At 38.6% G+C, this 12597-nt stretch overlaps 1 protein-coding gene across 2 annotated transcripts in view; it reads right to left on the bottom strand.

The window, feature by feature from the left end:
* Positions 1-849: 849 nt before the first annotated feature.
* Serinc (serine incorporator TMS1) overlaps positions 850-12597 on the bottom strand; it is a 52762-nt gene continuing 41014 nt past the window's right edge. The window contains exons 10-11 of one of the 2 annotated variants that reach the window (XM_070094142.1): positions 11940-12139; positions 850-1283 (exon numbers count right to left, since the gene is read on the bottom strand). In XM_070094142.1, the coding sequence (XP_069950243.1) occupies positions 1200-1283; positions 11940-12139 (284 nt within the window). In that variant the 3' untranslated portion in view covers positions 850-1199. The remainder of the gene's footprint in view (positions 1284-11939; positions 12140-12597) is intronic. The other variant, XM_070094141.1, reaches the window with a different exon arrangement.

Genomic DNA, 12597 nt, shown 5'->3' with positions numbered 1-12597 from the left:
TGACTTATTGATGAAAAAATTAGTCCTAAACTTGTCATTCCTTTTTATTTAGCATATGCCAAATTACTTGGCTGCCTCATTAGAAAATATGCTTTTTTTTTTTTTTAACAAGTCGGCCATCTCCCACCTAGGCAGGGTGACCCAAAAAGAAAGAAAATATGCTTATCAGTATAATATTTAAGTAAATGATAGAGAACTGTAATTTATTGCCTTATAAACATTTTAGTACACTTTACATAAGTACTGAGCAATACTAAACAAATACTGTATGAATATATGAATCTTATGCATTTATCAAAACAAAATAATATATTATACAAATAAAAGTGTTTAACTGGATAAGATATCACAAAGTTTTTATACAGAGGAATATCTTTCACTTTCTAAAAGTAATGAAAGTGTACAATAACAAATACAGAATCTTAAAAATATAAAATTATGGCCATGGCATTTCAATAAATCTCAGGTCACCTGAATTTTTGACTGAAAGATTGTCATTCGTATTTTAAAATTTTACTAAACAATTTTCACATGAGAACAAAATGAATGTTATACATTATGGAGTATTTTCTCAATAACAATAGAGCCAATCTTAACTTACGTTTAGAAATTTACCTATTTTACTATTGAATATGACTGCAATAACATACATTTGCTACACTCCCTTAGTATAAATCAGATGATTTATCTTGACATATTTGAAAACCACAGTACTGTACTGCATTATGAAATTTAAAAGCCAATCAAAAAGTGTGTTCAAATATAAAGTACCAGTACTAAAGCCTTCCACCAACACAGTACATACATGCCAATACATAATTTAACATTCAGCAAATATATTCATTGGACTTTTGTCCCTTTTTTTTTTTTTTTGGCAACAACATACAAAATTAATATAACCTTTTACTGGAGTTGCTAAAACTTTTTTCATATCAAGACACTCCTTCTTGATCGTGTCTTCAATGAAAGATTTCATGTTTCGGCAATTTGAACCATGAGCAATGTCAATTAAAATGGAATGAACATTCATCTTCATTTCCCAAAACATTTCTTGGGGCAGTTGTGTCACACAACATTTTGTAATCTGCTCAATCCTGTTAAATGTGAAAGAGGAATTGGACTACTATTACATTCATATCTGCAAAGTGATACATCACATCAAAATACGCATCCATGCTACTGGTAGAGGGTCTGAAAATTTAGCTGAAGTCACGGTTGGTAAGGAGGATGGGAGCCACCAGTGTCCACAAATACAGGAAGAGACAGATCCAGCTGGACACAATCTGAGGGTAAAGATGATCTTCATTACTTCTTAGTCCTGGGAGCAAGGGGATAGTAACCCCTTCTGTGTAAATTACTAAATTTAAAAAAGTTTTCTTTTTAGGTCACCTGCCTCGATGGGACATGGCCGGCATGTTAAAAAAAAAACAAATCCTAGATTACATGGACATACTGTATCATATATAGAACAAAATACATAATTTTGAACCTTCCAAGTCTGTATGCATAAATATGACACAGATAATCATGTACAATATAAATATTTGCCATATTAATAACAATACATATACTACTGTATATTTCATCACTTCATCCAGTGTAAAGCGACCCAAATCAATATCATTATCTATCTTACTAATGAAGGTCCTAACAACTTATACCTGTCACCTACCACATCCCCTAAAAAAACCTCCATTATTATTATGGTATACAGTAAAACTCCCTGTACCCAGGGGGTATATGTTCCAAGCCCTACCATGGATAGTAGCAAACACTATATACAAGTTGTTTCTCGTTTACATACATACCTATGAAGTCGAGTTTTAGAGGGTGTAGGGAGGAAGGCTGGAAGCAATGAGAAGGTGTGATGGTAACTATGTGAGTGGCAGTGTTGGTGGGCCAGTGTTGGTGGGCCAATGTTGGAGGCAGTGTTGGTGGGCCAGTGTAGGAGGCAGTGTTGGTGGGCCAGTGTGGGAGGCAGTGTTGGTGGGCCAGTGTGGGAGGCAGTGTTGGTGGGCCAGTGTGGGAGGCAGTGTTGGTGGCCCAGTGTGGGAGGCAGTGTTGGTGGCCCAGTGTGGGAGGCAGTGTTGGTGGCCCAGTGTGGGAGGCAGTGTTGGTGGCCCAGTGTGGGAGGCAGTGTTGGTGGCCCAGTGTGGGAGGCAGTGTTGGTGGCCCAGTGTGGGAGGCAGTGGGGCTGTGAGGGCTAGAAGCTATGGGGAAATGGTAAATGAAATCATGAGTAAGGTGTACAGCCATGTGGGCTTGATGGCATGGGACAGGGGTGTGAGCAGGGAGAATTGTTGCTGGATGTTCAGTGAGGGCATGGAAATGGGGGGAGGGGGGAATGAACATTTAGTGTGGGCAGAGTTGTGTGCCTGAGGTGGCACTGGATGTATATATCTGTATCAGACGTATCTAAACTGTCTCCAGCATTAATGAACCTCAGCTTTTCCTTGTGTGTGATAATCTCCCACTTCGTAACATACCCAATGTTGATTTTAATATATTAAAATAAACCACCACCATGACCCACCACCACTACCACCCAGACCACCACAACTTCCCACTGCCACCACTACTACAGGTCCATCACAAATCTAGCATCATTGGGACCTGTAGTGTGCCAGATTACTGAGTCTGCTGGATTACAGAGTGGTTAGGTTAGAATACACTTAATAAAATTAACCAACTTGACTTACACAAAGTTCATTGAACATCAGCAAAAATCGAACATTTCCGCTACGTTGAGCTCAATTTCAAGGTACTTTTCGTCATGAAAGCAATCAAAATCATGTCTATTTCTGTAATATATCTTTTATTCTATCAAATGAGACCAAAAAAACGAGAAAACAACCATAAAAACCATGCGAAAATATACCGAAAAGAGCCGGCTAATGGCTGAGAAGTGAACTCCCTTATTTATCGTCCGTCTTTTTTTATTTTTGTTGTACATTAAGAAGCATCTTTCCATCATACACTGCCCAAGTTTCAATAAAATAGCCCAACAAATAACTGAGAAAAAAATATTTACCAAAAATCATATATGGCAAGCCCAAGCCAGGTACTGGAAATAAGTCATTTGTCTGACTTTTTTGGGTTATCCTAGGTTCTCTATACATATGCTGCTATAATGAGGGCAAATTCCTAGGCTTATACCTTGACAACAACCTGAATTTCAGCACCCATATCCAACACATAACAAAAAAAAGTATCCAAAATGGTTGGGATCCTCTCCAAGATAACGATACTACGTGCCACAAACTGCCCTTCTCACACTATACCATTCACTCATTTATCCATACCTCACCTATGCTATTTGTGCTTGGGGATCAACTGCAGCAACACACCTAAAGCCAATAATAGCCCAACAAAAAGCCGCAGTAAGAATAATCACTAAATCCCATTCCTGGCAAACCCCCCCCCCCCCACTATTCATAGATCTTAACTTACTCCCTGTTCAGAACATCCACACTTACTACTGTGCAATCTACATCTACAGGACATTAAATTCCAATATTAACCCTGACCTAAATTGCTTTCTTGATAGTTGACAGAATCCACAGGCATAACACCAGACACAAACCTCTCTATGACATTCCCTGTGTCCGACTAAACCTTGCAAAAATTCAATGTATGTCAAAGGGCCTAAAATCTGAAACACCCTACCTGAAAGCTCTAGAACTGCAGACACATTCCTCACTTTCAAAATTACCGTCAGACAACATCTTATCTCCCTGATACACCCCGACAACTAACTGCATGAAAACCACCTGGTGGTTCATACTTACACTCACTCACTCACCCATTTGACTATAAAAACAGAAATACAAACCTTAATCATAAAATAATAAATCCTAACTAGTCATAAGTTTGCCTGTGATACTGCCAATATAGAACCTGTGTATTGTGCCAAAACAAAAGCATTCACATTGCTAAACTCACAAACTATAATGTAGTCGCTTAGCCTTAATACCAACTTACTCCATAATCTGTAATAATTTAGAGTTAAGAATTAATCTAAGTCTGCCCGAAATGCCTAGCCATGCTAGGTGTCCTAGTAGCCCCCTCTGTAATTAGTACAGTGGACCCCCGCATAACGATCACCTCCCAATGCGACCAATTATGTAAGTGTATTTATGTAAGTGCGTTTGTACATGTATGTTTGGGGGTCTGAAATGGACTAATCTACTTCACAATATTCCTTATGGGAACAAATTCGGTCAGTACTGGCACCTGAACATACTTCTGGAATGAAAAAATATCGTTAACCGGGGGTCCACTGTATTTTATAACCTGTAAACCACACAATATCCAAAACCTTTAAACCCCGCATTGTAATCTTTATAGAGAATAAACTTGATTGATTAATTGATATGTATGATAATCTATGTAACTGTATTTGTGTATACCTGAATAAACTTACTTATTTACTCATTGTACTTACTTATTTACTTATTGTACTCAGTCTGTCGACTGAGTACAAGAAACCGCCCATTCACTTATTTCAATTACCCAATAAAGTGGTCAGAAATTGGCAATTTGGCCAATTTCACACAAATTTCAACAGATGCCAATTTCAATATAGGGTCCAGAATAAACAATGCAGACATTCCTGGCACTAAAATAACATTTTCTCTGTTCATTAATCATGGCTCCAGGTCCCTCTTATATTACTCTTGCTTACCATTTGGAGTTTTTATTCACAAAAAAATAGAAGATTTACTGTTATGCAGACTGCTGCATTATTGTAATAATTGTATAAATAATGTCAACCCATTCTTGACTCCACATTGGAATTTGGACTGGTAGGCGGACAGGTATTGGACGGTGACGTCATTTGTTTACTCTTGAGCTTCGCTAAAGAATAGAACATTTTCACTACTGTGAGCACAATTTCAAGGTACTTCTCGTCATGAAAGCAATCAAAATCATATCTATTTCTGTAATATATCTTTCATTCTATCAAGTGAGACCAAAAAAAACAAGACTATAACCATAAAAACCATACAAAAATATACTGCTAAGCAGCCGCTAATGGCTGAGAAGTGAACTCCGCTATTTATGGTCTGATTTCTTTCATTTTTGGTGTACGTTAAGAAGTATCTTTCCATCATACATTGCCCATGTTTCAATAAGATAACCCAACAAACAACTGAGAAAATAATAATATAATAATAATAATAATAATAATAATAATAATAATAATAATAATAATAATAATAATAATATCTTTATTTACTACACGTACATGTACAAGGTATACAGGCCTAGCTGACATCAGTGACACACTACTACAGTGGACCCCCGCATAACGATTGCCTCCGAATGCGACCAATTATGTAAGTGTATTTATGTAAGTGCGTTTGTACGTGTATGTTTGGGGGTCTGAAATGGACTAATCTACTTCACAATATTTCTTATGGGAACAAATTCGGTCAGTAATGGCACCTGAACATACTTCTGGAGTGAAAAAATATCGTTAACCGGGGGTCCACTGTATATAGAAAGCCGCTTGTTATGCAGAGTATTTCAAGCAAATTAGGTCAGTGTCCCAGGATAACACCCACACCAGTCGGCTAACACCCAGGTACCCATTTACTGATGGGTGAACATAGACAACAGGTGTAAAGAAACACGCCCAATGTTTCTACCCTGGCTGGGAATCGAATATTTACGAAAAATCATATATGGCTAACCCAAGCCAGGTACTAGAAATAAGCCACGTTGTCTGACTTTTTTTTGGGTTATCCTAGGTTCTCTACACATATGCTGCTATGTGTGATAATCTATATAGAGAAAATAACTTTTTTGTTTCAGGTTTATGGTGCAGTACGAGTGTATATCACAGTTAGCCCTGTGCTACACTCCGTTTTCTCTAATATAAGCCCCCAAGACAGGGATAGGAGAATGGTATTTGTATACCATATCCTCTTCATACCTCCATCGAACTGCTCAGTATTATGCCAAATATTATTCATTCTGGAGTATTTAACATGTTTTGTTATTTATATTGTTTATTATGTCATATTCGATCAAATGTGATAGGCAATAAGCTGTAGTGTTTATATTAGAGTAATAACAAAGCATATTCTCCTGCATCACGAGACTGAGCTCATGGCAGCCGACAGTGGCTTCAAAGCCACCTTATCTTTAATGGACAATGTACTGTGTAGGTGCTTTACACAGCAAAAAGCATTACTTTTATTCACTGGAACCATGGCTACGGCTAAATGTAAGCAGGTTATAACAAGTGGAGAAAAAGAAATTAGAATGACTTATGCAGCAAGTAGTGCCACCAAACAGTACCAGCAGGTTGGTGTGGCGACCCTGGAAATTTGAAATTATGCTAGCCAAAATTAGTGCCGAATAACTGATTGCCGGATTTGTGATGGCGGACCTGTACTACTACTGCTCCTTCCGCCAAGACTACGACGATGACTTTTGGCAGTGCCAGTATGTGCCTGATTTTTTACCAAATCTTAGTGAAACTTTATATGACCATGTTTTATGCACTCTTATTCAAAGAAAAAATTAATAAAATTGGAAGATACAGTGGACCCTCGCCTAACGAATGCATTGCATAATGTTCAATCCGGCTAGCGATACATTTTAACGCAAAAATTTTGCCTCGGCTAGCGCTAAAAAACTCGTTCAACACGATTCACTCCGTTCGAGATGCGTCCACTTGCGGCCTGAGCGCGCCACACTTGTCCCGTGGGTGCCAGTGTTTACAAGCCAGCCACCACGGTCACATCCAAACATACAATCGGAACATTTCATATTATCACAGCATTTTTAGTGATTGCAGCTGAAAAATAAGTCACCATGGGCCCCAAGAAAGCTTCTAGTGCCAACCCTACAGCAAAAAGGGTGAGAATTACTATGGATATGAAGAAAGAGATCATTGCTAAGTATGAAAGTGGAGTGCGTGTCTCCGAGCTGGCCAGGTTGTACACGAAACCCCAATCAACCATCGCTACTATTGTGGCCAAGAAAACGGCAATCAAGGAAGCTGTTCTTGCCAAAGGTGCAACTTTGTTTTCGAAATAGAGATCGCAAGTGATAGAAGATGTTGAGAGACTGTTATTGGTGTGGATAAACGAAAAACAGATAGCAGGAGATAGCATCTCTCAAGCGATCATATGTGAAAAGGCATGACGATTTAATTAGAAAAATTCCTGCAACTAGTGGTGATGTGAGTGAATTTAAGGCCAGCAAAGGTTGGTTTGAGAGATTTAAGAATCGAAGTGGCATACATAGTGTGAAAAAGCATGGTGAGGCTGCCAGTTCGGACCAAAAAGCAGCTGAAAAATATGTGAAGGAATTCAAGGAGTACATAGACAGTGAAGAATTGAAACCTGAACAAGTGTTTAATTGTGACGAAACAGGACTGTTTTGGAAGGAAATGCCAAGCAGGACCTACATTACTCAGGAGGAAAAGGCACTCCCAGGACATAATCCTATGAAAGACAGGCTTACTCTGTTGATGTGTGCTTATGCTAGTGGTGATTGCAAAGTGAAGCCTTTATTGGTGTATCACTCTGAAACTCCCAGAGTGTTCAGGACAAACAATGTCCTCAAGACTAATTTGTGTGTGATGTGGAGGGCAAACAGTAAGGCATGGGTCACTTGAGACCTTTTCTATGACTGGTTACATCATGCATTTGCCCCCACTGTGAAAAATTACCTCCTGGAAAATAAATTGGACCTTAAGTGCCTCCTGGTATTAGACAATGCCCCTGGTCATACTTCAGACGTGGCAGAGCAACTTTCTGGGGACATGAGCTTCATTAAGGTCAAGTTTTTGCCTCCTAATACCACTCCTCTCCTGCAGCGCATGGACCAGCAGGTCATTGCAAACTTCAAAAAACTCTACACAAAGCTATGTTTGAAAGGTGCTTTGTAGTGACCACAGAAACTTTATTGACTCTAAGAGAGTTTTGGAGAGATCACTTTAGCATCCTCAATTGTGTAAAAATTATAGGTAAGGCTTGGGAGGAAGTGACTAAGAGGACCTTGAACTCTGCTTGGAAGAAACTGTGGCCAGAATGTGTAGACAAAACGGATTTTGTAGGATTTGAGGCTAACCCTAAGAAGCCTATGCCAGTTGTGGAATCAATTGTGGCATTGGGAAAGTCCTTGGGGTTGGAGGTTAGTGGGGAGGATGTGGAAGAGTTGGTGGAGGAGGACAATGATGAACTAATCACTGATGAGCTGCAAGATCATCTTCAACAGCAAGAGGCCACACCTGAGGAAACTGCTCCGGAGGAGGGGATAGAGAAATTGAGGAAGTTGCCTACTTCAAAGATTAAGGAAATGTGTGCAATGTGGCTTAAAGTGCAAACCTTTTTTGATAAAAATCACCCTCACACAGCTATTGCAAGCTATGCTGGTGACTATTACACTGACAATGTTGTGAAACACTTTAGGAATGTCATAAAGGAATGAGAGGTACAGGCCTCTATGGACAGATATGTTGTGCGACAGAGGTCCAGTGACTCTCAAGCTGGTCCTAGTGGCATTAAAAGAAGAAGGGAAGTAACCCCGGAAAAGGACTTGACATCTCAAGTCCTAATGGAAGGGGATTCCCCTTCTAAACATTAACACCATCCACACTCTCCCCTCCTCCCATCCCATCAATCACCAGATCTTCAATAAAGGTAAGTGTCATGTAATTGTACATGTCTTCTTCAGTTTGTGTGTATTAAAATTAATATTTCATGTGGTAAAATTTTTTTTTTCATACTCTGGGGTGTCAGGAACGGATTAATTTGATTTCCATTATTTCTTATGGGGAAAATTAATTCGGCTAACGATAATTTCGCCTAACTTGAGCTCTCAGGAATGGATTAATATCGTTAGGCGAGGGTCCACTGTATATGAAAAAAAACAAAAACGAAACCTTAATTGCAACCTCCTTAGAAAACATCTTATCTCCCTGATACACCCCATCAACTAACTACAGTGGAACCTCAAAAATCAAACTGCTCCCAACTCAACCAATTATTTAAGTGTATTTTTGTAAGTGCTTTTATAAGTGTATTTTTAAGGGTCTGAAATGGACTAATCTAATTTACATTATTCCATATGAGAATAAATTCGTTTGGTAACGGCACTTGAACAGCCTTCTGGACCGAAGAAAGTTCGATATTTGAGGTTCCACTGTATATGAACACCACCTGGTGGTTCACACTTACACTCGCACACTTCCCCATTTGACTATAAACACAGAAATACGAATCTTAATCTTAAAATAACGAATCTTAACTAGTCATAAGTTTGCTTGTGATACTCTAATGTAGAAACTATGTATTGTACCAAAACAAAAGCATTCACATTGCTAAACTCACAAACTATAATGTAGTCACTTAGCCTTAATACCAACTTACTCCATAATCTGTAATAATTAAGAGTTATGAATTAATCTAAGTCTGCCCGAAATGCCTAGCCATGCTAGGTGTCACAGTGGCCCCCTCTGTAATTAGTATTTTATAACATGTAAACCACACAATATCCTAAAATCTGTAAACCCTGCATTGTCATCTTTATAGAGAATAAACTTGATATTGATATTTATAATATTTTTGGGCAGAGGTAAACTGTGGATAACTAAATTAGTGAATATAGGATCAGCAGATATGAGAGTTTTACTGTATTTACAAAAAAAAATTGCAAAACCAGTAGGGGTTATACAGCTACAGTACCAAATGGGAGAATGGAAGACTAGGTAGAAAAAGTGCTAAGAGGAAATCAAGTGGTGGTGTAATAAACCAATTTCATCCCCCAAAAAAAGAAAAACAATCTGCATTAAATGTAGACTGTCAATAACAAGAATAGGCAGATTAAACATGTCTGGCCATTTGATAAATGGGAAAATAAATTAGTGATATTTTATTAATTTTTTTTTATTAACACATCGGCCGATTCCCACCAAGGCAGGGTGGCCCGAAAAAGAAAAACTCATCATCATTCACTCCATCACCTTCTTGCAAGAGGCATGCTTACACTACAGTTATAAAACTGAAACATTAACACCCCTCCTCCAGAGCACAGACACTGTACTTCCTATCTCCAGGACTGAAGTCTGGCCTGCCGGTTTTCGTGAATCCCTTCATAAATGTTACTTTGCTCACACTCCAACAGCATGTCAAGAATTAAAAACCTTTTGTCTCCATGCCTATCAAATACACTCATGCATGCTTGCTGGAAGTCAAAGCCCCTTGCACACAAAACCTCCTTTACCCCCCTCCCTCCCACCTTTCCTAGGTCAACCCCTACCCCACCTTCCCTCCACTACAGATTTATACACTCAAAGTCATTCTATTTTGTTCCATCCTCTCTACATGTCCAAACCACCTCAACAACCTCTCCTCAGCCCTCTGGATAATAGTTTTGGTAATCCCATACCTCCCACACATTGCCCTCAGACATGACATCTCCACTGCTTCCAGCCTTCTCCTTGTTGCAACATTCACCATCCATGCTTCACACCCATATAAGAGTGTTGGTATAACTACACTCTCATACAGTACCCTTTTTGCTTCCAAAGACAAAGTTCTTTGTCTCCACAAACTCCTAAGTGCACCACTCACCCTTTACCTCTCATCAATTCTATGACTCGCCTCATCCTTCATAGACCTATCTGCTGACACATCTACTCCAAAATATCTGAAAACATTTACCTCCTCCATACTCTTTCCCTCCAATCTGATATCCAATCTTACGTCACCTAATCTCTTTATCATCATCACCTTACTCTTTCCTATATTCACTTTTAATTTTCTTCTTTTACATACCCTACCAAACTCATCCATCAAACTCTGCAACTTCTCTTCAGAATCTCCCAAAAGCAGTGTCATCAGCAAAGAGCAACTGTGACAACTCACACTTTATGTTAGATTCTTTATCTTTGAAACCCACACCATTTGCCAAGACCTGCAAAAGTGATATACTATTGTCAGCAATGCACATTGTCTCATTATTATTATATTCATGGAGGAAGCACTAAGGGTTAAGTGCTCCACCCCTGTGAGGCAATCAGATTTGATTCAAGGATTAGTCAGACAAGTCCAATTACTTGGATTAAGAGTCCCTCACTAGCTTCAAGGAACCTCCCTTGAAAGGTTACAAAGTCTCACAGAGGGGTGATAAGCATCTGTGTCAGATATCCATGTACAAGGCATGCGAGACCAATACTTAGGCATTTCACAACAGTTTCCTGTAATCAACAGCTGTGGTAAGAAGTTGGCCAGATTCCTAGTTATGGTTTAATATTAATTAGCCTACAAGTCCTCAGTGTGAACCAGTGACATTGCCAGTGATTTCTTAAGCTTTGAAATAGGATATGAAATACTCAGAAGAGGGCAAATCTCTACACGAGATCAACACATTCTGTGGCGCAAAAGTCTGCAAGTTCACTTCCCTATACAACATGTTCGGGGATCAGTCACAACTGACAACTTAATTTACATTTACTGTTGCAACAAATAATCCGCACATAGAAGAGAAGAGCTTATGACGACGTTTCGGTCTGACCTGGACCATTTACAAAGTCACACTAACGAGAAGTAGAGGAGGACGGGATTTTATAGGCAGGAAGTGGTACCACTACCACTTCCAGACCGAAACGTCGCCATAAGCTCCTCTCTTCTATGTGCGGGTTATTTGTGTATCATTCCAGTCACGGTATTGCGCCTTTTTTTTTGTTATTGTTGCAACATTTGAATGCATTACAAGATATGTTATACAAACTCTGCAACATTTTCAACTGCCAGCAAAACAAAATTTGGAAAATAAAATTAAACATGTAGGTGACAAATTACCACTTTGTTATGCAATGCAAAACAAAGCATGGTATGGCAAATGCACAAAATTTGGTTATCAAAAATAATCAGCAATTCTTAAAGTATAATGCTGAAGTAACATCAAATGCATCTTACCTTTACCCAGACAGCAGCCAGGTTGCTGGAAAGTGTTGTTAGGTCAGAGTTAGGAGTGAACCAGTTAGTGAGGGTCATCATCACATATAGTGTGGCTAAGCCAAACATAGTGTGGAAGAAGGACCAGGAATATACTACACCGTCCTCTTCATTATCCCACACATGGTGACCGTCCCCGGCCTCAGGGTCACCTGAGGCACCTGCAATGTAGGAAAGCTCTTGAATTTATAAGCTGTTTTAGTTTAATTTTTTTTTACAAATATCTTCGTGTAATAACACAGTTTAAATACTCATGCAATTTCATAATATAGTACACAATTTTAATAGTAAACTTTTAAATGCATGCAAGGAGGCACATAAAAGCAATGGAGAATTCAAATCTTATACAATAATCTAGCAAAAGAAAAAATGACAAAATACAAAGAATTAAAGTTGACAAAATAACAAAAGGTGGAAATATGAGAGATGGCAAATATTAACCCTTAAACGGTCCAAACAGATCGACGTTGAAATTCATAGTGCTACAAAAGTAGATCTACTTTTTTTTTTACATATTTTCAAATATAACAAAAAAAAAAATGTAGATAAAAGTTTTTTACACGTTTTCACATGTAAAACATACTTTCAGATGTTGAAAAAACGTATATATACGTTTGGA

The sequence above is a fragment of the Cherax quadricarinatus genome, chromosome 44, assembly GCF_038502225.1.
Source record: "Cherax quadricarinatus isolate ZL_2023a chromosome 44, ASM3850222v1, whole genome shotgun sequence".
NCBI lineage: Eukaryota > Metazoa > Arthropoda > Malacostraca > Decapoda > Parastacidae > Cherax > Cherax quadricarinatus.
The sequence above is the reverse complement of the archived record's forward strand: the minus strand, read 5'-3'. Positions and strand labels throughout refer to the sequence as shown.